General features: G+C 44.6%; 1 protein-coding gene across 3 annotated transcripts in view; it reads right to left on the bottom strand.

Annotated features, from left to right (window-relative positions):
- Positions 1–19,834: 19,834 nt before the first annotated feature.
- eIF5B (eukaryotic translation initiation factor 5B) overlaps positions 19,835–24,874 on the bottom strand; it is a 29,328-nt gene continuing 24,288 nt past the window's right edge. For all 3 annotated transcript variants that reach the window (XM_066726412.1, XM_066726411.1, XM_066726413.1), the window contains exon 16: positions 19,835–23,507. In XM_066726412.1, coding sequence (XP_066582509.1) covers positions 23,400–23,507 — 108 coding nt within the window. In that variant the 3' untranslated portion in view covers positions 19,835–23,399. The remainder of the gene's footprint in view (positions 23,508–24,874) is intronic.

Here is a 24,874-nt window from a genome sequence, read left to right on the forward strand (position 1 = left end):
TAATCCAATAATCGGCTAATTTTCATCCCCCTTTTCTTTCGCCTTCGAAGCACTCAAATATAATTTGTACACCCTCGTCCTTTCAACCAATCATCGCTACAGGGCGTTGTTTACAGCAGATCGTACCGTACACGGTTCGCCGTTAAAAACGCTCCAGAGCGAGCGAGAGGGAAGATATCCCTTCCCCTCCCCCCTCTCTCTTTTCTCCGTAATTGCAAGAAAAATTAAGTTTTCACGCAAGAGTCCTATCGAAAATTTGATATCTTCAGCAAGAACCGTGCAATAGATAAGATACACTTTTCTTTATGTAGGTATATACATTTATATTCTGTGGAGCAGTGTCGAGCCCTGTGTATTATACACGCATTCATTCATCGATTTCCGGCGCGATGCAGCCGGTAAGAGGGAATACCTGGGAGATATCCGATTTGCGAATAATCCCACCCTCCCCCTCTCTTCTATTCTACAACCTGGTACCCCCACTCCTCTAGACTCTGGCCCCATTCTTCGCTCGCTGCCAGCGCACTCTAGCAGTTCTTTTTCCAGGCCAGCTGCCAAAGTCGCCATTCGATAATAGAACGCGTGGTGTCACGTGCTCGCCCATTGACCAAAGCCCCACCGACTTCCGGCTTTTTTATATTTCCGACCAATCCCTTCCCCTCCACTCTCTGCCTTCCATCATCTACACTCTGCTCCAACCTCCATTCGGAAACTCGTCTAGACGAAAATAAGCGAAAAACAAGATTGGGAAAGCCACTTCCGGTGGATCGATATACTATATCCGATGTGTATGTGTGTGGGTGAGTTTGCCGCGTATGCGCGTGTCGTGGGCACAGCAGGCTGGTGTGTGGCAGGAGAATCGCGTAGGAGCAGTCGATGTGAATTTAGACGAGAGCGTCGCGTCGGTGAGGGAGCGAGTGGGTGGTTGAGTAGAGATCCCGGCCATATGGCGTCCACATTCCATTTCTCGCGTCTTACCAGTACGTGCGAGGGATCTCCCTCGTACGTGTATTTCCCTCTGCTCGCGTCTCCGTGACTGCCAACTAAACTCCTAAACCTAAATGCACGCTTGATGTCCCCCTCCCCTCCTTCCATTCTCTTTTTCGTCAGAATCGAAACTTCAATTTGCTCCTTTGAAAAGCTATTATATTCTCTATGCATTGTGTAAAAGAAAAAATGAAAACAAACAGACTTGTAATTATCGTCATCTCTCTCCCTTCTTGGTTATGGTTTTTTTTTTTAGAGAGAGAGAGAGAGAGAGAGAGAGAGAGAGAGAGAGAAGCGCGATTTTCGCGAATCGATCTTAGAGCAGCGAGCGAGGTCGATTGAACAAACAAATGGTCGAAAATCATTGAACAAATGGAAGAAAAAGCGGCGTGTGTATTTTCGCGCGTGTACTCCTACGCATGCGCTGGCGCTGCCGCTGCCGCCGGGTGGGCTTTCGCGAAAAGCCGGACGCACTCTCGCGCGTACGCTAAAAAACTATTTTCGGCCTGACGCTTGTTTACGGAGAAGAGAGAAGCAAGCGCGAACCCTCTCCACCACTCCCACCGTCCTCGTGTACTCTCTCTCTCTCTCTCTCTCTCTCTCTGAATTTAACCGCTCTCGCTGGAGAGAATATTCGCATTGCAAAATCAATCCAACTGAACGAAAATAATTACAACGCCTAAAAGATGTCTTTAAGTCATTTGGTGCTCTATGGGATGAGCTACTGCGCACCCCACCTGGTATAAGAAATAAATATCGAGAAATGTGCAAAGCACGTCGAATCCAATTTGACTTCCGGTTTTGGATGGAAGCGAAAGGTCGACAGGAATTTGGCGATTAAAGGTGGTGGACGGTATATACGGAAAAGATTAGCGCGAGGCGGCAATTTTGCAACGCCGACACGGTCCAATGCTGAAAGTTCGATAAACCTGCGCGGCCGCTATTAATATAACCTAGACGAAAAACTGAGTCTTCTATTTCAAGATTCTCGCGCGTTGGACCGTGTTATCCACTTCTATTTATCTATATGCACTCTCCTCTCTCTCTCTCTCTCTCTCTCTCTCTCTCTCTCTCTCGGGCAAGCTTTTTCTTCCGTTTTGCTTCTTTCGACGAATCTAGCACTCCCCGCAGACCGCGCGCAGGTTCACCGGACGAAAATAATGAGGGAGAAGGGAGGAATTCGGGAGATTGTGTTCGGAGAGCAAAAGTGCCAGGTCCCCGGTGCGTTGCAACGATGCAATAAAATTGACCATGTTTTTGCCAAGTAGTTGCCATTTGCGAATTTCGCAAGGCGGGACTCTCCTTTCGATAACCGACGACTCGCGAATATTTGCGCTAAACTACCCACTTGCAAAAAATTCTTCTTTACCCAGGCAAATTCTGCGACGTTTTAAAAAAGGAAAAAAACCGAGAAAAATAAGTCGGAGACACCGCGAGGAAACGCACCGTGCACTCCACTTTATAGGTGCGCCATGAATGCATCATTAATTCTCGAAGAATGAGCCAAGTGAATTTCGCAACTCGCTTCATTGTTCTTCATTCTCCATTCTCGAATGCCAGAGGCAGTGTTTTATTGCACGATAAAATGCTTATTATCATTTTTGAGCAGTTCGGAGGAACGCGCGCGCGCCTTGTTTGGCTGATTAAAATCGGTCGGGGGAACAAGTTGCCGCAAATCATCGTCTAAGAATCAATCCAAAGAAAAAGAATAACGAAAAAATGTGATAAATCGATGAATGGAAAATTTTGCACCGATTCCTCCCATATTAGAATTTTGCTTGCTTCTTTTGGCACTCTATTGACTAAAAAAGTTAATATCTTTTATCATTTGAAATAATCGTGACTCGCTTAAAAATTACTCTCAACAATATTTTTAAATTGAGGTAATAGTAAAGTTGCTGATTCTCTATACTATTTTTTATTGCGAGAACAACAATAAACGATAGTTCATCCAATTAAAAGTAACATCGTTACGTATACTAATAATTTAATAACGCATTAAACTAAAAAGCTGCAATTAAAATTACCAACAACTACACATCGAGCTGCAATTACAATAATTTTCCTTAAATCAGCAATTTAATTCCACCTTTGATAAATTAATTTCCACGTGAATAGACGTTGTTGAGAATGAAGGTGAAAAATAGAAAAAAAAAACAGTGGAGAATCGGATGAATGGAAAAATGATAGAGGAGGTGAGGGGAGGGGTAGTGAAAAGCCGTGCGAAGGTAGGTAGAAAGATTGAGACTGTTGGAGAGGAGTCGCGAGGAAGAGAGGTTGATCGATTAATATTTAACGAGGGACATAGTCGAAGGGCTTCTTCTTGCTTGCGAGAATGGTGGAGGTTGCAGGGGATCCGGGCGTGCGTGGATTCCCACGTATTTTCCCGGACTCGTTCCACCGCGCGATTCGCCCGTCATTCTTCATCGTATTTATCGACAAGTCCGCGATGCGTTCCGAATGAAAGTTCGCTTCGACGAGCATAGCGATGGGACGGACAGAATTGTGGATGGACGCTCGCTCTGGCTCTATAGCATCGCTCAAAAGTTCAACGTCCCCCGTCACTTTGCACGGAGAATCGTCCGAGAAACGCGAGGAAACATCGCGAATTCCAAATGACTCGTAGAAAAATAAATGCTCTCTTGCTCCTTTGATTCTCGATTTATTTATAACAATGAACCTATTCGCGTGCCTCTGCATATGGTATAAGTATAAAAAGCGATAGTCACTTCCGTCGTAGGAAAATATAAAGGAGAAAAAGCCGCAGAGTCTAAAAATAATAAGCCAAGGCTCTGGCGAATAATTTTCCAGTTTCACTATTGTAACGTTGGAGAGGAGGGGGGATCATCGAAGAATATTTTCCTCGCGTATACATATACAAGCGTATAGGGGGAGCAGTAGTTCCGAGAAGCAAGCGGCTTTCGAAAAAGTCGGCAAAGATGAAAAGAGCGAGGACGGGTCGCAAAGAAAATTTGGATTCCGTTCGCGGCTGCGTGGCTTCCGGTCCGTGGCGATATCGACGCTCAGATAAACCGTCGACGAGTTCTTCCTGCTACTCTCGACTCCTCCTCCCATCCCTTCCACCACTTCTTGCTGGAAGAAAAAAGCGAGAAATATCTTGGCGAAAAAGAAGTCGGCTGGCAGCCGAGTTAATCGCATTGTTGGAGGAAGCGAGTGTGGGGAGCGGACCGGATGTGGGACGAAACGATTAATCGCTTCGACCGGGAGGAAAAAATTAACGAGCAAAGCATGGATAATGAGAGAGGCTCGAAAAGGGAATAGAAAAGTTGTCGGTGGTTTGCAAAAAAATGGAAAGAATTGTCGAGCAGCGCGGGGAAGGGGGGTGGGAGGAGGAGGGGGGAGATAACGGGGTTCGCAAACACGAAGATAGCGTTGCGCGGCGGTATTCCCGGCTCGAACCAGCGCTCCGACACTGCTCGAATCCGTATAGCTTGGACGTCCTGGCGCAGCAATAAGATAAGTTATTGGTCTATGGAATCGATGCCTCGGAAACTTTGGACGAATCGCGACGCTTCTGCGAGTGTGTGTGGTAGAAGGACGCAAAGCACGATAAAGTATCGATATTCGCACTGATATTGATACAACGATCGTTATCGACTCGCGGAACGAATTGGTGGGCGCGAGGAATCTTGATAATTCGAACGGTCTTTGGAGGCAACGAAACGGGAGCCGAGCGAGCTGACTAGAAGATGAGCGACACTTCCGGTGGCCGGAGAGCGCGCAGCAGCCACTCGGGCCGGGCCACTCCTCCTCCTGCTCCTCCGGAGTGAGAAGACCTCGGACGAGTTTCTCGGAAGCAACGGGCCAGCAAAGGAGCCTTATTACAATCGCTGATTATACAGCCAGACCACCGCTACTTCGAAAAAGCTCCCCGATAATTTTATGCTTAAAAGCAGAAAATTGCAGCGTCCAGTTTTCCAATCAATTTTATTCACCGGTTCAGCTCCTCCCCCAGCGTGCAAACATCAGATGTCCCACTGATTTTTACTACAATGGTTTTCTCGGGACGATAATAAAGGAGGAGATGAGATTTTGCACTTGCCCGGCTGCTGAGACGGATCGCGGGGCCATGGTATATGCATATACGCATCTGTATAGGTATATATACAGTGTCGACCTATATATTATGGAGGCTATTTCGTGTCGTGCACCGAGAACAGGCAGGCGTTTCACAATAATTGGACCTCGAGAGCTCAGAAGCTGTACGAGCTCTTACGCAACTCTCTCTCTCTCTCTCTAGTATCTTATAGGACGCGTGTATAAGTACACACGTTAGTGTCAGCTACTCCTTGTGAACGAGCACAATTCACTCGAAGCTTATTCAGTCTCCACGTTGAACAAGCCGCTGTCACTACTGATTCTTCTTCTCGCGGAATTAGTTCATCACGAGTCTCTCCATCGATTCGCAAACTTGCCAATACATATATATATATATATATATTTTCTCTTGCAAAATCTTCCAGCGAGATCGAAGTCGTTCCACGGAGAATCGATGCGGAAAGAATTTGGGATTCCGTGAATCGTACGTCGCCAGCACGTGAGTTTTCGCGTAATCTCCGTCGCCGGAAGGTTTATATAGGGAGTATCCGGGGATCTCGCCGTGTGCACGTGTGTGTAACGTTGGCCACGTTTAGAAAACACATTCGTCAGCGTTACTTACGTCAGCAGGCACATTTCATCTCGCCAGAGGAAGTTGTCGACCCGACGAAATAACAGCTCGGTCTGTTCGAGCTCGGTTAACACACACATACGCACACACGTGCGTGCACTAGTATCGGAGTATACGTTAAATTCACGCCTGTTACACGGACAGTCACAGAATTGATGGATCAATTCGCTCAACGATCGGTAATTGTGTTTCATTCCCCTCGAATCGCCCCCGCGGCTCAACTTTATCCACACCTGCCTGGAGCAGCCTCGACGTAACTTCCGCTTTGTAAAATCTCCGCAAGCTTTTCCGGCCGGCCGGATGGATCATCGATTCCTACTGGAGAACGTTGCTTGGGTTTGCACTTGCGAGGAATGGACAAGTTCTGTTTCGAGAGAAAGGAAATGTAAAGAATTGGAGTGGAGAATTTGACGGGAAATTGTAACGGTAATTTTTGGGAGGATAAAAATTATCCAATGCGAGGATCGAGGGGGGAAAAAGGGAAATGTGTATAGCTGGTAAAACGATAGAGGCGTGACGTGAAAATCTTGTTTTCGACTCAACTGCCAGTTCTGACGTAAGACTTGACATCGGCACGGCTCGGTGGAGTCTGTTGGATAACGGACCGGAAGGAATTGGCCAACTATAGCACCACTCTGTTGCAGCCGATACATGAATGAAGTAATTTATGCATTTAACCCCCCCCCCCCCTTCCCCCATTATAGCTACACTCCTACACAGAAATTTCTAAAATTGAATCCGCGTTCGATGATCGAAGCACCCTTACAATCCACCCCTACTATTTTTTTGCAGTTCGACGTTTTGTTCAATAATTATTGCGAAATGAATATTTATTTATACAAAAGTTGAATTAGCGCCAGATCGGAAATATTTATGAAGATAATTTAATTGCACATCGCACGCCTCATTGGAATGCCATTAGGATTGCCATTAAATGAATCCGAGAGTAGTTTTTACGCCAGTCAAGGTCCTGGTTAGTGTTCTGCGTGCAAATATCGAAGACACGCAGTTGTTAAGTTAGTAAGAGGTGAGATCTCACCGAGAGAAAAAGAAAGAAAGAAAGAGAGAGAGAGAGAGAGAGAGAGAGAGAGAGAGAGAGAGAGAGAGAGAGAAGGGTAAAGGCAGTGTATTCACGGATAAAAGGCAGCGTGCTGTATTGCATTTCTTCGATTAAACTAAATGTCAGCTGGAATTTTCTCGCTTACCATTTCGCGTCGTGTCATTCCAAAGTTTCTTTCGTCGAAGGTCGAACGAATTTTTGTTGGATTAGTGAAAAGAATTTTTCGTTCGACGAGAATCTTCCACTTCCGGTTGGATGGTTCCCTCTACTAGCAGAAGAGCCTCGGTATTGATGTGTCACGCGTGGAAATGGCGATTTCATTCATGCCACTTCCCCCCTTCCCCTCACCTACCTTCAACCAGCTTTGACTGTGAGCGTGCTAGAGCGTGCAAACCGTGTGTGTACACACATTATACCTCCCAGCCGTTCGCCACACAATCGATATCTAAACTCCCTTCCTCTCCCCCGCGCTACCCTCCTCTCACTACATTTCTAACTTTATATACACGTCCAATCAACCCAATTCTACACACGCGCGTCATATAATTCCTTTTCCCAAAATTCATTCGTCCTCTCTTCATTCGACATTAAACAAAATGATAGAGAAAAGCACCGGAAGTCAGCTGACAAGGCGAATATTGATTTTCTATGTAGACGAAGAATAAATTCTGTACAATTAAAAGACTGCTAATAAACTTTCTTGATTAAAATTTAAAAATTGCCGCTTCTCGCGCTCGACTTTCCAATTTTCTTCGATTCTTTCCACGCGTGGGCGCTATTAAGAGAAGAAAAGCTCTGGAGGACGCAATTTGACTGTTTAGTCATCGATTAAATCGATTGCAGTTGAGAAGAGTCGTGTGTGTGCCTGTGTGTATGCGTGTGCGACTGAGATGGAAACGCCGAGCGAATTTTCTCAATTGAAATTGGCAAAGGGACCGAACGGCGCGATTTTCCGAGTTTGTTCAATGAATTCCACACATGGACACGTGCGAAATAAGCGCGAGCCGCGAGCGAGACGTGAACGGCATGCCTCGAAAGGATCCTTGAGTACGTTCCATATTTGGTGTGCGAGTGTGTACGTGTCGAGATGCACGTGTGCGCGCGCGCGATATTCATCGTACGCTAGTTTCCAGGTAGAGGACGATAATTGTGTATGCGTGCACGTAAAACTGGCCTTAAAAGTATGCGTGTCACGTATCGCGTCTCGTTGGTGTGTCTGTAGCGCGCACGCGCACACCAACGCTATCGCTGATACTGTCTCGATGGAAAATTGGGAGGGGTATTCTCTCTCTCTCTTTCTCTCTCTCGCTCACTCGCTGTACTACGGGCGTAAATGCGCGCGCGAGCGTGTATGAAATTTACGGTCGGAAAGCAGTAGCGACTTTCTCGCAAACTTTCTACACCTGTGCATTTCATTCACTGCTGGCCTCTCCCCGTGAAAGAGCTTCGTGACTCAACTGTGCGAAAGATCAGAAGAGGCCAAAGACGGAAGCCCCTTGGGCTGGGACGTTTTCGTATCAATAACGTAATTCGTTATAGGGCCTGATAAGGATTCGGTGTATATATATATATATATATATATATATATATATATATAGGGTGAAGAAAATTCTCATTGGAATTATATATGGGAGCGTGGCGAGCGAGACTATTCGTCGTGGGCTGCGCGATAAGACGTTGCTTTGGTGAAACAAAGATAGACTTTGGGTGAGGGTGGGGGGAGGGATAAAGGTCTCTGGTAGAGGATAAAAAAGACGGGAAGCCGGCAAACAGTGGAAAAAAGTGATCCAAAGAAGCGGAAGTTGAGCTCCGACTCGAATGTACATATCCATAGTATACATAGGTCACAGAGGAATGGTAGATGCTCGAAAGCGTGAAACTGCGCTCAGCTTTCCGTGCGTTTTCAGTGCACGCGTGTTGGTTACACTAGCGGTGGCAACGGGAGCCGGGAAACGCTAACTTCCGTCGTATCATGCATCGCGGCCTTCCTCTCGCTCTTTCGTGTATTCCTTCGTTACAGCCCCACATGCTCCCTCTACCGTCAATTTATTCCACTTTGCCATCCTCCGTCAAAATCATCTCGTTTCACTGTACTCACGAGACTTCCGCCCAACGTAATATCTATTATTTTGCCTGCTTAATCCTTCGGACTCTATGGAATCACCCGACGATGAATATGTAATTCTCTTGCTTCCAAATGTGACTTTTAAACGCGAGAATAATTAAGAGGGGTCATTTTTTTGTCAAATCAGTTTCTATAAGAAGATTTGGTAATCCCAACAGGAACTGTTTGGGACGGGGTCGAAACGGTTGCTTGGATAAACGTGTTGTTAGAGAGTTTCGATAGAGGATTCGGTAATACGCGACATCTTCGGAGTGTCCGACGTGACATAATTGGACGATCGTAGCGTAACGAGATGGATTCATTGATGACAAAGTCCTCCCGTGAAGCAGCGGCGATGACTAAAGGCTCCAACCGGATGTAACGTTCCAAATGGACGATGCGGAGCAATCGAGGGGGCAAAGGAAAAGGTTTGTTAAGAATGCGAGAATGCGGGAGACTCATCGTTACGACTAGGAGACGCAGAATACTGTGGGGCGGTGTCGAAGATATCTAGTGGATAGTCGACTTCCGGTATTATAAAATAAAGGTTTTCCTTCCACAGGAACGATGCAGTTGTATAAAAATATGAAAATTGGAGACTTACCGTTTCGACTAGGAGGCCGTGGTGGCGCAGGATATTGGGGCGGTGTCAAGGGTATCGTGGAGGCCTGACTTCCGGTGTTGGAAGGGTTTTCGTTGGTGAAGAGCGTCGTCCTCGTTGTCGGCGTCGTGTTCGACGCCGTTTCTGCTCTCGTGGATGGCCGGTTGTCCCGCGGGAGCTGCCGGCTAATCAGGATCGAGGCGGGGGTGGCTGGTGGGCTCGGCAAACTCGCGGCTTGCCAGGGCGGGCGCCGCGGGGGCAGCGCCGGGGCCGGCGTGTAGTCCAAGGTATCCACACTTTCGCACTTTCCAATTCACCGCACCCAACACCCGTCTCTTACTCTCTCGATCTTACTCCCTTTTCTCTCTCTCTCTCTCTCTCTCTCCCTCTCTTACTATTTGGCTCCCTCTCGCATTCCTGAATCTTTAACCCCCGAAGCCAATCGCACGACTTCCGGTCCCTCGAACCGGCGCTCTCCTCTTACTACCCTCTCAGCCACACACTGCAACCCGAACACTGCCGATAAATCCTGCACTGGTTCACAAGGTCACAGCACGCCACGACGTACGAGAGGAAGATGTCTGGACGGTGCCGAACCGGCTGCTAAATCGCAACCCAGTTTCCTCGACTATACGACGGCGAGGCTTCGCATTTTCGAGAAACACAGACCGAATAATTCTCTTAGCAACGGGTAGACGCGCTTTTCGAGCAAGTTTTGCTCGCGGAGGATGCAATTTCGTTGAGGAAAATCCAAAGGGAGGAAGCGAAATCAAGTGGATCGGGCTAGCGCGAAAACGCGCCGATCGTTCCTCCGCGGTGGCTCCTCGCGCACTGCCGCCGGGACTGTTCGACCGACCACGGCTCGTTCCTTCTCTCTTTCTGTATCTCTCTTTCTTTCTCTCACTCTCCCTTCCCTCTAGCTCTTTCGCTCGCGCTCACCGACCAATTCCCCCTCTCCCGCGAGCAACCATTCTCTCTCTCTCTCTCTCTCTCTCTCTTTCTCTCTTTCTGTCTTTCTCTCGCAGCGTACGCTCTGCTAGAACCGTCGCTGCTGTTCGTCGCTTGTTGAGACAGACGAGAAGGAGAGAGAGAAATAGAGAGAGAGAGAGAGAGGGAGAGAGATAGAAGTTAAGGGGTGGAGTGGGGGGATTGAGAAGGAGAACGATAGCAGTCGGGCGCTCTACTACAAGCAGCGTACGGACGGGGAGGAGAGGAAAAGTCTGAATCTCGCGTAGGCCGACCGCCAGTAAACAGGCTCCTTCATTCACTGCTTATTTTACACGGACGGCCTCTCTATGCCCGCTAAAATAGCACTTCACGCTCTTCTATCTCCCTCTTTCCTCCTCGGCTTTCCGTCACGTCCACCAGCCCGAAAGACGACTCGTCGTGGGATTTACTCGTTCAATTTCTTGCCTCACCGTCCGTCCGTCCGTCGGTCCGGCTGACAGACTCGGTTTGTTGACGCTATCGTTGTCGCTTCCGATTCCCTCACTGTTCCGCCGTGTCCCTTTCTCTCCACATTCGTGTCACGCGGCACGCACCTCGCGTCCAAACTCGTACCACCTTTCGACGATGACGTTCTTTCTCGAGTACCGCGCAATGCATCCTCGACGAGTTCCTGGTAAGGAACTCGCAATACGTCTATGATCGTCCAGGGAAATACCGAGTTACGTTTGTCGTCGCCGGAACTCTTCCGCTTTCCGCTCGAGTTTGGTTTAACGTGTGCGAACACAGAATCCGGGAATTTTTCTCCGTTGTATCGACGCACTATTGGCAGTAGTAGCGTCGGTAGCCAACGTAATATAATCCAATATAATCCTAGGCTGGTTTCTCTCTAATCCAATAAGCGAGGGATCAGTGGTGACGAGGTGAGCGATGGAATTGCGGGGGGGGGGGGGGCGGAGGAAATCGAGACTACGACGAGGCGAGAGCCGGTGAACGGTAAAACCGAGCAGAAGTAAAACGAAATTCATCCGGCGATGCTGGCTGGTGAATGGTGTAAAGACCTCGTTCTGGGCTTTGCGTAAGAAAATGCGTGCGTTTCCTGCCAGATCGGTCGGTATCTCGCGGGTCGTCACGGTCTTGCGCGAATTCTGCCAAATACCACGTTATTTTCTCTCAGTCTGACGAGTCTTCGTACACAAGAGAGATAGCGCAGTTGATTCCACTTCTTTTTTCTCCCTTTCTTTCTCCCCCCTCCTCAAACTCTCTCGCTCCATCCTTTACTATGATGGACGGATAGCTGGCGATTCTCACCGTAGGCTTCGATTGTACGAAGTAATGCAGAGTTTATTGCTGAACGGGCATATATGAGGATGGAAAACATTCGTGGCGGAGTCCTCTGACAGAAATGGATGCAGAGAGAAAAGAGTGGAGGGAAGGAGAGGAAGCTAAAGAAAAGTAGATGGACCGAAAGAGAAAGATTGAGCGAGAGAGCTGCAGAGGATGAGGTGCTAGAGCAGGAGGAGAGAGGGGGGGGGGAGGGCAGAAGCGGACCGAGCGAGATAGCGCTGAAGGAAGACGGTGGGGGAAACGTGGCACGAAGACAGAGAGAAAGAGACGCTTTCCGTGAACGAAAAGAGGACAGAGTGAAAAGTTCAGCTGGCCTCGGCCGCCATGTCGGTGAAGATCGTGCGGTTCAGTCCTGTATTCGCCGAATCGTGGGCCACCAGTCTTACAATTTTCCACCTTTTCCTCTCTCCTCGCTCAGCCGTTCTTCCATATTCTCCCTCCTCTCTACCTAAAATGATATATTCCCTCAAAGCCTTTCTTTTGCTACTCCTCAGTTTTTTACCGCACTTCTCACTACGCTGCCAGTCTACCTAACCTCTTTCCACGCTCCTTTATACGTATCCCTTTTTTTCTCCCCCCTACCCTCCCTCCCTCTCTCTCTATTTCTCGTTCTCTCACTCACGCCGATTTGCACACGATCGGACAAACCGATCTGCATATCTTACCTCCTCTCGAAAGCTCCACCAATCGGCCGGATCGAGTAACGCGCACTCCGTGATTCTAACCTCGTGAAAAATAGTGAGCCGAGCTTCCAGTTAACCAACTCGGGAGTTTTGTTTAGAGGGCCGTATTCATGATGGCGTCCGGTCAATCGTGTTGTCTTAGTACACGGAGTTTTTGGCTGCGCTTTGGAGTTTCGATATTTGTTGCTGCAGCCGGTCGCTGAATCGTAGCTTTCGTTGAACGGTTGTGCATCCTGGCAGCTCGGTCTTCTCCGTGGGTGGGGTGATATTCGCGCATGCGCCACTCCTCGACTACCAAAGATACTGCACCCACACGACGAAGAGAGACCTAACCTCGCAAACACAATCAGCCTCAACCTTAGAGCCACGAAACACCGTGACGAGGCCTGCAACCCTCGGTCTCCTCCTTCCCCTCCTCCATCCCTCTACAGATCCGACAAGCCAGACGCGATACTTCATTCATGCTCGTATTGTGCTCTCAGGGCCGGCTCTACTCCCAATGGCGCCACGCTCTCTTTCTCGCACCGCGACAATTACGTTCTCTCACTTGTAATACTTGCCTCGACATACCTCTACTATTCATTCGATCGAGCCTTTCGACTTTTCTACCTTGTCCCTTGCACTCTCCACCACAATTATCGACAGAACTTTTGCCATATTCTTCTCGACTCGGACAAACTACATTTCTCATCCGACTCGATCAAACTTCTCCTCGGCTCTTATTTATTAATCAACGCTCGCTTCATTCACAATGTTAGGTTCGAGTTCGTTGGCACCCAGGATCGTCAAGATGGATCGAGATCTCTCGTCCGGCGCCATGTTCCTTTTTCACCTAATGTATTTAAGTGGCTTTCAATGTCGATCGCGAGCCTTTATCGAAATCCCAGTTTTATTACGATTATTATTGGTGGCGTGAAAGCGTGTGATTTATAGGTTACGTTCGGATGATTCCTTTTCTCTTACATTTATCCTATAGGAGGGAGATTTAATTAGACGGTGAATAAAATGTAGGAGAGACTCCCACTGAAAACGTGCGTTGCTTTCTCCGAGAAGTTTGAAAATCTTCGTTTGGATGGAACGTCGTAAACCGATCCTATACCACGGTCTCCCACACATCGGAACGACTCGGATCAGTTCGTAAACGTCCGTCGACTACATCCTCCTTCATCTTTTTCTACCACTGCTATAGGCTTTTCGCTCTCTCCTTCTCTCTACACACCCGATCCACGCTCCTCTCTTACACAAATCCGTTTTCCCTCTCGCTCCCTTCGACTGACAATTTGCTCGTGTTCGTAAATCCAGCTCCTACCGCAAAAGAAGCTATCGAGCCCCTCTTTCCTTATTCATCCAATTGCTTTTCCAATAAACTTTCTTTTCCTCGCTACGCGAATCAATGAAAAAAAGAAAAACACTATTTTTTGACATCAACGTTTGCATGGATAACATAACGGGGAGCAAAGAGACGCGACTCTATAAATATACATTTTTATTCGAGAAACAATGAATAATTGAGGCGCGGGTTTATAGAGCGGATGGCCAAATTACGTTTTTCACCGGATGTACCGAGAATAGAAGAAGCTTTTCTCGAGCACGAGTCATTTGAGATTTGTATATAGAGATAAGACGATGATGCTGTACCGTGGTAATAAATCATTTACATAATCCGTAGTAAATATAAAAAGTACACGGGCCACGGTTGGTATAGGAGGAAGCATAAAGCTCGTTTAAATAAACAAGCGCCTCCGGGAAATGGCATTATTAAGCTTCCTCGCGAGCGAGGCGTTCTCTGTTTTGTTATTGTTTTTTTTCCCCTCCTCTTCACCGAGATGTTGTCTTGGGACAAGATTTAATTTTGCGGTCGTCGATGGTCCGTATACTCATCGATTTCGAGGGTCCGTTCAGAAGCGTCTCAACGACTTCCGGAGCCCTCATCGCTGTCGGAGGGACGTCGGTGCCACGCCAGCGATAAAATTCTCCGGATAATGGCCGCTGCTTATTTACATCCGCCATTTTCACTTACACCTAATCATAAAATTCAATCGCCAGGCCAAACCATAACCTAAAAAATGACTGTGCGAGATTTCGAAATTTTTGCAGTATAAAAAAAGGAGATTATGCAAATAATAGACTACGAGAACGAAATGAACGGGGCATAAATTGGTGAAAGAATTTCTATATAGTAGGAGGAATAATTAATACGGGTTTGGGATAAATTTATGCGATTAATTTATGAACGGTTCAGTTATATGGGCGTATACAGTCAGTCACGAATCACGATCGTTAGTATTATCAGAGCTTGAATAGATAAGAAGCCCTCTGTTATCAGACAAAATGTATAGACGGCTTTATATTTAATGCCACGCTTTAATTTCGTGATGTAACTTTACGGCTAATGTTCTCCACTTTGATTCCACTTAAGTGTACATGAAACGCGATTTTCGCTATTCGATAGGAATCTACATCTCCTTCGTTTTAATTATTTGACCGAAACAGATTTCTATTGCTAAAGTGTAAGAGAGACACAGTGATGGACAAAGTTAAAATCGAACCATTCAATAAGCGATATCTCCTGTAATGAGAAAACGCGTACGTGCTGCATATCTACTGTAATTTCCAAGCGCGCGCGCGCGTGTGTGTGTGTGTGTGTGTGTGTGTGTGTGGGAAGTTATTCAAGGTCCCTCCGCACAAGGTGTCGGGTTACTCTAGTCTTAGCGAATTCGATACCGATTCTCGCTCAGCTTTCTGCCTGCACCTGTCCAATTCCAACCGAAGCTCGGGATTCCACGACTTAACTCGCGCACTTATTCGCGTTAATAAAGTGAATTCTGAGAGTGTCTTTCGGGCTTGGTCCCTCTTACAGGCTTTACGAAGCGTATACGTATAGAGTAATCGGTGTAGTACACAGCTGCACGTAAATATACAGAAAGCGGACTATCATCAACGAGACAAATGGAGAATTGGCGTAGAGAATCGATCTTTTGGCGCGCGTCACCACCGGGGCTTGCCGCGTTTACCAAACAAACGGCAAAGCAATTAATTAATTTTCAACGAGCAGCCTCGCTAATGAGTGAATTTTAATGAAGCATTCGCCTTGCCTCCAACTGATAAGGATTTTCTCATTCCATTAAGGAATCGCGAATCTCCAGTGGGTTTCACCTGTCCCACCCTAGAGTATCGTTTCATTCACGTGAAAGTTAATTACGAAATGCAACTATACTCATCAGTCGGTGGAATCTCGGAATCGCCACGCATGAATTGTTTCACGCACAAAGCTGACCCGTGGAGTTCCCAGTATCAATTATGAGAATAATTCACGTTATACCCTTGAGAAGCGCGCTCGTGTCACGCGTCCGAAATTAGTTCGGCGCCAAACCGGAAGTCCTCTGCGCAGCGGTCTTCCACGATCGATGCGGCGGTCCCAATCGATTCATCTCGCTCTTGAATTTTCTTGTTGCGAAAGGCGTGTTTACCGCAGAAATTTTATAAAGCACGGTGCTAGGGTACGACGCTATTTTGGAAGATTCAATGCTGCAGCATCCAAAACGAGTTCTCCGAGCGATTGCGCGCGGCAGCGTACAGCGCGAAGATGAGCGGAAGACGTTGAGGCTAGGGGAGAGGGGTGGGGGAAGAGTAGGTTTCCACACCGGATATCCTCTCGAAGGAAGCGGTGCACACGATTCGCAACGCCACGCCCGTCGGCGTAAACTTAAATGTCGTCGACTCTCGATGGTTAACTGCTAAATCGCAGGAAACGCACATTTATTTAATAATACAACCGGATTTTCTCATTAACGAGCTAATCGAACAAATGAATTACTTCATATTACACGCCTGATCATAATAAACTTTATCTAGCCGCTCTTATCGCGTATAACGCAAACTGCAGGGTGTATTCTCCTTTCACATAGTGGATATTTCTTTTTCCAATTAAAACGCTGTGGAAGCGACTCGCGCATTAATGACTGTTGATGCTACGAAGAAAATTCATTATTCGCGCGAGATATAGCGATGGAGATACGTCGTGGCTGTAAACAATTGCAGTATTTATTCTTGGTTCTTCAAGGAACGCAACTGTGTCAGTTATGCTCGTTCTTGGTAAACCGATTCTAATTTTCCATTCATCAATCTCGCGAGGATTAATTCGAGGCGTTTTTCGTGTATATAAACTCTGCGGAGACATAACCTAAAAAAGGAGGCTGGATATCGTTTCTCATAGAAAGTGTGACAAAAGCTGGATTTTTTTTTGGAGAGGAACGATGATCGATTTTGTCCGTTCCTTTCCGTCATGTCCGGCTCGACGCTATGCTCGTTGTGTAGAAGCGCTTTTTCAGCGTGAAACCAACGAGAATAAATTCTCATTGAGAAGAGGACGGTTCGCTGATGAAGCGTTTCATTCCGCTATCTCCGCTCAGAAATAATTTCCCCGTGGCGAGATTCTGGATGATCGATGAGAATTCTCGCAAACGAAGATTCCTCTATTGCTTCTCGGAACGGAGAAATGCGCGGGAGCAGAAATTTCCCAACCGGCATCGCGAATTTAACCGATTAATCGCGAACTTTGAGGTTAGGTTTAGTAAACCGAGACGAATTATAGCGAACCTATCGGAGGAATCCTTAAGTTTTACCGTGAAATCTTCCGAATGGTATACAAAGTCGGGGGCCAAAGCTCCGAAACTCGTGGAATTTTCTCGTTTTCGATTAAAAGGGACGGGAGAGTCCATCGAATCTCTTAAAAATGGTTTTCATGGTTTTCACAGTAAACGCCGACGGTTCGCGGTTGATTATCAGCGTGTCGCTCCTAACAATTACTGGGGTTAATTGACTAATTAGCTAAGAAGTTGGACGGTAACCGGCAGAAAAAAGCTTTGCACGATGGATAAAAGCGGCTTTTACCATCCTTTTTGGAATTATCGCCGTTTCTATTTTCGTATGCGTTAATGTGCCCCACGCGAAAATTTCAATTAACCAAATTAAGCCGATTACGTTGCATCAACGTTCTTACTGCGTTTCTCGGTTCTCCATTTCCAGACGCGTCTGCTTCTATATACATGGCCCTTGTTAATTCATCTGTAATTTCATCCATTCAAAATCCTCGCGTCCCAATCACCGTATATATTCTCCTCGATCGGTTTTCCCTCTGCATCCAGTTTTGCTTTCCTCCATTCCCCTACCTCCCCACTCCCCTCTCACTGTTTATCTCTCCGCGTCCGCTGAAAATCATTAAAAGACGAGAAAAGAATAAGTCGAGGAACCTTTGCGACACGATTCGCGTCTGTCGGATGGAGAGGGTGGGAGTTGGAGGCGGAGGCCACGTGAGTCCATTGAGAACGATTTAGAAACGTGGATCCATTGAGTGGGTATATGTATACGGAGTGTGATTTTTACGAGGAAAGAATCGCGACAAGATCGTTGCGAAGGGGGAACGTCGACGTGTCACGTGAGTGACAAGGACGGAAGATACGGAGTGAAAAAAAGAACAGTGGAGGCGAGATAAGCGGGAGAGACAGAATAGGAGCAGGCGGGTTGGGAGGGGAAGGAATCGTGATGGGATGGCTGGGGAGGGGGAGAGGGATTCTTAGCGCGTGTGTTCGACTATCTACGCGATCTCTCGTGACCCAACATGCCCCCTCCCCCCTCTTCTCTTTCTCTTTTCTCATTCTCATCATACTTGGAAGTGTGTGAATTTGTTTGCCTTGCAATCTATGTGTCTAGTACATTTGTGCTTGTATTTATATATGTATGTGTGTATTTGTGTGAGGCAGAGAGAGAGAGAGAGAGAGAGAGAGAGAGAGAGAGAGAGAGAGAGAGCGCGAGGACAAGTTGCAAGATGCATGAATGACTCGAAGTGACGTGCGTTCATTGAGCGCGGCCTGCCGTGTCGGCTGCTACCAACAAGGACACGGCATATTTTCTGCCAACGTGTACGTGCGACCAAAGGATTCCTACCGAGGACGCCCACAATATTCCTCGGAGCCCACCGCAACAATTTTTCCTCTCTTTTTATCGCCCAGCCTTTTCAGGTTATGTCGCGCGATACATGGTCCGCGCCTCCAACATCCACAACTGTCATGGCGGCCGAAGCGGCCGAACGATACCCCACTCACGGCCCATGGCTTCCCATATTTAAAGAAAATCACTCCAGCGCTACCGATAAATCGATCCTCCGGCCAATTTCACGCAATATTTCGACTACCATCCGTGGCAAACGTCTCGTCTTAATTAGGACAAGGACTGGGAATACTGGGAAGCCTGAAATTCGGAGTATACCGAGTATGTCCGGGCACGTCCAATTTTAGAGCCCACATTGCGCTGCCATATTTAGATCCACGCTACATTGTTCGACTAAGATATAACCGCTTCATCCTATATTAGGCCTCTTAAGTTTATACAATCTTTTTACATTTCTCAATGAAGCTTATTCAGATTCGTTCGCGAGAAGCGTGACAAGGATACGCATTGTGAAACAACCGAGGTTTAATCGACCTGAAAAGATATCTTTGCAAATTTGAACACCATTAATTGACTCCTATTTTTAAATCTACTAGCGATGATCGTAACTCTTTATAAAAAATACTGTAAGAACAAATACTACTTTCTTTAGGAGCGAGAGAATATATATCTAAGGAAATCGTATCTCTATGTATAGTTAACTATACACAGAAAAAATTGCGCATAACTTTTCAACCTATTAACAGTTTTTCGTGACATCAATAAACTAATGTTATTAATATTATCAATAATTCATTATTTAACGAGTTATTCATAACACCGATAAATTTAGTTTATTGATATCACGAATAACTGTTAATAGGTTGAAAAATTATGTAAAATTTTTCTCAATTTAAGAGACGTTCATGGGACTGGATATATTTTAATTTGTAGGAGAGCCAATTTAGTGAGAAATTAAAATACCAAAATTTGTCTCTTTAAATTGGAATTAATTTTTGATCAAATTACTATTAGATTTTCTATACGACAAATTTAGTTTAAACTCTATGGGTCCATGTTGCTAATTCGAATTGATGGACTCGATTAGATTTCGTTATACGTCGAGTGGTGTTTAACGAGGTTCTCGCTGGGCTATAATGGAGTTATTAATGTTGAGCAGAATCTTCTCCTGAATGCTTTATCAGTTTCCGGTACAGTTGAGACTTACCCAGAATTTCTTGATAAATATATATATCAGGTGGTGGTTTTATCGTTTCGTTGTACTTTGAGAGTCCACTGGATCCGCTGAACTGATGGTAAACGTAACCTATTAACCTCTACTCTCTTTCTCTCTCTCTCTCTCTCTAGTTATGATAATCCATCACGAGAGAGATTAGACGTCGCAATATAAGAAAAACAAAAACAGGAAGAAGGTCAGAAAGTGGAGGAAGCCAAGAGCAGAGGTTAAACCCAGGTGTTCTTTTCTTGCGAAATGTGTAATCTTTATTTTCTTATTTCATTCTTTCGATTATCTTATACAAAGAAGATTACATATACAAAACACACGAAACTCTCGTGTCTCATCCTTTTAGGTAATACATATATCACTCTTTTCTCTCTTTCTCTCTCTCTCTCTCTCTCTCTCTCTCTCTCTCTCTCACTCTCTCACTCTGTCTCTCTCACTTTCTCTTACGCAATTCGTGTTTTATATTACTATTTTACCACTTTCCAAAATTCCCCTGATTAATCTATATTGTGCTTCCGTAATTGTCTCTCCGCATCGAATCGTTTTGAGCACGGTTTAAAAACTTTTGAAACATTAAAAGATTTGGAAAAGATCGTTTCGTTTGGAAGAGGATAAGAGCGGAAATCGTGGAAATAGTTCTGTTCCCAGAAGGATCTGGGAACAGGAAGAAGGTGTCCAATTGAAAGATGTAACTAGCCGGATTCCTTTTTGCTTGGAAAGTGACGAGTGCTTCGAACTATCCATTTTTGCCCGAAATTCTCGTCATTCGTACACCATATGGCGGTGGCAAGGAGGTCTCAAAAAGTTCCCTCGAGGCATCGAAAGCTCCCAGCCTTCCGTTTTGCCTAAGCTCATCCGTCGATCAACAACGAATCGCTCCGGAGGGAATTTTACGAACCTCGCAAAATTATTTAAAAACGGATACTGATATGACAATAACAATTATAAATTTGTGGATCGACCTATATGAAAATTTTTGCCTATACCGATAATTGACCGATAAAATATTTTCAATGGCCGATACCGATATCTATATCGGCTTACCGATACACATGAAAAATCATTTTAAATACATACAACATGGAACATTATAATCTGCATTCAATATTTTGGAAACGGAATATCCTTGTAAGGGATCTTTCAAATAAAAGTCATTACTTTATGAAAGATGGGTTACGCAATACTGATACTTTCTTTGATTAGTACCTAACTTGAATTTTACTGAAAGCCTCTTAAAATGTTCAAATGGAACGACCAATTGTGTTTGCATTTTTTTGTTCAATTCTAAACTCTAGTATCTCTTGAAAAATCGAACAAAAGCAAATAAAAATTAATGCTTTGTGTTCTGAAATTTTAGTAATCTCACATATTTTATTTTAAGATAAATAATTCGTTGGGAAAGAATTTCGCATAATAAAAATTGCTATGTTTAGTATAGAATGATATGATCTACTTTAAGAAAATAATATGTTAACCTTTTATCTAATATTCTTCAAAAATCAGAGAATATATCATATGGTACTAATATCCAACCCCTAATACGTTAAATCGTTTTACACGAAATTATAGCAGTTGAAATGTTATTTTCCACCTGGTTAAATTATGTATTAATATATTTTTTTGGAAAACACTCAAAATAAACTAATAGGAACACACAAAATATGTAGTGCTTCGTTTAAAAAACCAAAAATGTGACCTTCTTAATATCTTTGAGTGATTCCTCAAGTTCGATTAAATTAAAAGTGCGATCCTGTATTTTTCAAAGTATAAAAACGTTTTTTTTTTTGGAAACAATTGTCTTATAGAAGACTTTGTTTCCAAAATACTGAGTACATTAATTAATTAGAATGCTCCACCTTGTATTTATTATTGTAAGCTATATTTATTTCTAGAACAAGAATGTATTCAGTCATTTCTGTCCATGAGTGAAAACAACGTATCTTGAAGCCGGTCTAGATCAGAGATGCCAAGTGATGGGAGCTTTGTTCCCCCACTATGACTCTCTCGAGTTTACTAAGAAGGCAACGGGAGGAATAGAAGGGAGACAGAATTCCCACTATATGGCTGTGCAAGCCTAAACTTGTCGGACTTGCTCATTTTTCACAAAGAGAACTGCTGCAGATAGACCGGACATACGTTCCAATAGTGAGTAGAGAAGCATATAACATTAACAATAATCCCGATTTGTCTGACCTACCCTATCAACAATGGGAATTAATTAATAATATATTAAATTTATTGAAACCTTTTGAGGAAATTACCAAAATTGTAAGCCAAAGAGACAACTGCAGTTCATAAATTATTCCGTTCATTTGTACACTACGCAAATTCTTACAAACCGACAGTAAAATATTTTCTGGGATAGGGATTATGAAAAAAAACTTACTAGAGAATATTGATGAGAGATTTACGGAGAATATACGATATTCAACAATAAAAAATGTTTAATAGTTACATTTTTGGATCCGCGATTCAAAAATAAATTTGTCGATAGTGAGGTAATGTTGAATGTCATTGTGCACATGACTCAAGAGATCACTAATATATAAGATAACACAGAACAGACACAAATTGCTTTGAACCAACCTCCACGGTGCGAATCTGACTCTGAAATAGATTCACCAGAAAAATTAACAGATTCTGCAACTCCTCCAAAATGGTTAAAAACTGATTCTCTTCTTTGGGACAGCTGTAATCAAATTATTAAATCAATAGCATCTTTGCTAGAATCCGGCGATGACGATTCTTTAACCGTTTGACCGCTGAGGAGCGGTATCGCGCTCTTGTAAATGCGAAGTTTCTGTAAACAATTGGTATTTTTTAATTTTTATTGTTGCAATGCAATACAAGTGAGTTTATTGTATGAAAAGTGTTTTACATATTTTCCCATACACACGCAATTAGTGCCGCAGTTTTGGCATATGTCCGAAAAAATACGTCAACAGCCAAACGGTTAAAGACCAAAATTAAAAGAGAAATTAGGCGATATGAAGAACTCCCTTTCATTGAAAGGAAAGATAATAATTTTCACTGGTGGAAAAGTCAACATGATATTTTTCCACTTTTATATAAAGTAATTAAAATATATCTTTCATCGCCTGTATCAAATGTTTACAGTGAACAAGTTTTTTCAGAAGCAGGCAATATCTATGATGGAAAACGTAATCACATGAAGCCAGACCGTGTGGTGTCATTTTTATTTCTACATCATAAGAGTTACCCAGATTAGATTTTACTCATTAATTTTATATATCGTTTGAGTTGTTTTAAATTTTAAAGAAAAATGTTTTATTAACTGTTATCACTTTCATGCAATTTTATGTTTTAGCCTAAAAAAATGATAAACCCCATGAGTTAAAAAATTATTTTTTGTTTCTATAGCTATGGTTATTTTATTTTTAATAAAATACGAAGTAATATTTTTATTTTTATGTACATACTTTTGGAGGAAAAAATATCGGCCATATATCGGTTAAAATGACCGATACCGATTATTACCGATAATTTTATAATTTGCCGATACAGTCGATAAATATATCGGTATCGGTCGATCCCTAAAATAATAATAATAAAAAAAAACGAATAAAGGATATTTAAGACGCAGCAAGAGAGACGAATTCGGATTCTCGTTGAAAAAAAAGTCTTGGGATACGCGTAGTGTGGCCGGAAGAAAAGGAGCAGAAGTACGTTGGTCGTTGATCGTTTTCTGCAGAGGCAGGAAGTAATCGAGAGTGTTCGGATTGAGTCGGCGCAGCTCGCACGGACGAAGGCAGACGGGCTCTGGCGAAAAATCGGAACTTCCGCTCTCTTACAGGATCTGGAAGAGCTTCTTCAGTTCCACCATCAGCTGCCAATCCGTTTTCACCAAGTCGTCCCTGAAGTACTCCTTGCAGGCGTCTATACTCTGTCTGCTGATCTACGAGACAAACGAACAAAAAAGCAATGTCAATCCAACCTCAATTAGTATATCTTTTGCGAAACGCGTTCATTCATTGTTATCGCGTTTTCCAGCTTGCAATAATGAATGAACGAATGAATGAGATTGGTGAAACTATGAAAGATCGTGCAATAATTTATTCGTGGTAGGAGAAGGAAGTGAGTTCACCAACTGTCACGAGACACGGAGTAAAGGGGGCACGGAGTAGGGGAGGGAGGGGAAGGGGGAGGGAGGGAGAAAATTCAATGGAGCTTTCTCTCTTGGCCATTTTCAGGGTGTAGAACGAGCGAATGAGATAGAGAGTTTGCGTGAGAGAGAAAGAGAGAGAGAGAGAGAGAGAGAGAGAGATAGGTATAATCCCCTCTGCTTCACTTTCTCTGTTAGTTGGCAAGAGGAAGAAGGGGCCAAATAACGAGGAGGAAAAAAGAGAGAAAAACTCCCTCCCCTGTGTGTTGTGGAAGGGGTGAGGAAAGGGGGAGGGAGAGCGAGGTAGGAGGCGTGGCGTCCTCAATAGCCGCGTAAAACCACCATTGTGACCGATCCATGAATGAAACGGGACTTCCGGCCCCTGGAGTGGGGGCGGAAACAGTTGTAGAGTGTTACGTTACTGAATGGACGTAGCTCGCCCTCCTCGTCAAAACCGATTCGATCGGAATTATTTTTACCGCTCTACAACCCACTTACAACCCCCACCCTCCTCTCTACGATCCACCATAGCCTTCTACTCTGCTTCTTCTTCTTCTTCGTTACTCGCGATATATAGTATCAACGCACACACACACACACACACAGGCTCGAGTGTGCCTCACTCACCAAATCCGATCCGGCACTTCCGAGTCTAGCCACGTTCGCTATAAGAAAGTTTGCTATATATTTCTGTTTCGTTGCTTTCAAACGATTTTTTTCCAGGAATCTCCAGGAAATTCAGCGTTACGCCCAATTATCCAATGACTCGTGAAAATTGACACGGGAAATAAGCCGTATGGTTGCAACGCGAGAAGGAGTCGTTGAATAAGTTGATAAATATGCACTCTGTATATAGCAGAGCCTTTTTCAAGCGACTAATGAAAATATCCGCAAGGTGGGAGCTGAATATTATACACGGTGGATTTGTAATTGGACCGAGTCGCGATGAGGAGGATTTCCTAGTGCGCCAGGGGATTATCGTGATTGAGCAAGCTGCCATTTCTATAATTCGTGGCCCGCGCAATGAGAAAGTTGAATGCACTCGAGAGTGCAGGCTGAAACCGCTCTCGACAGTTTCCTTTTGTTCGGCCTCTAGATTTCTTCGAACCGGCTCTAATCGGCGAATATAAACTAGTTACGAGTTTATCTTCCGGCTGACC

The sequence above is a fragment of the Prorops nasuta genome, unplaced genomic scaffold (assembly GCF_024137725.1).
Source record: "Prorops nasuta isolate Cenicafe-Biocafe unplaced genomic scaffold, Cenicafe_Pnas_1.2 PNAS00004, whole genome shotgun sequence".
Lineage (NCBI taxonomy): Eukaryota > Metazoa > Arthropoda > Insecta > Hymenoptera > Bethylidae > Prorops > Prorops nasuta.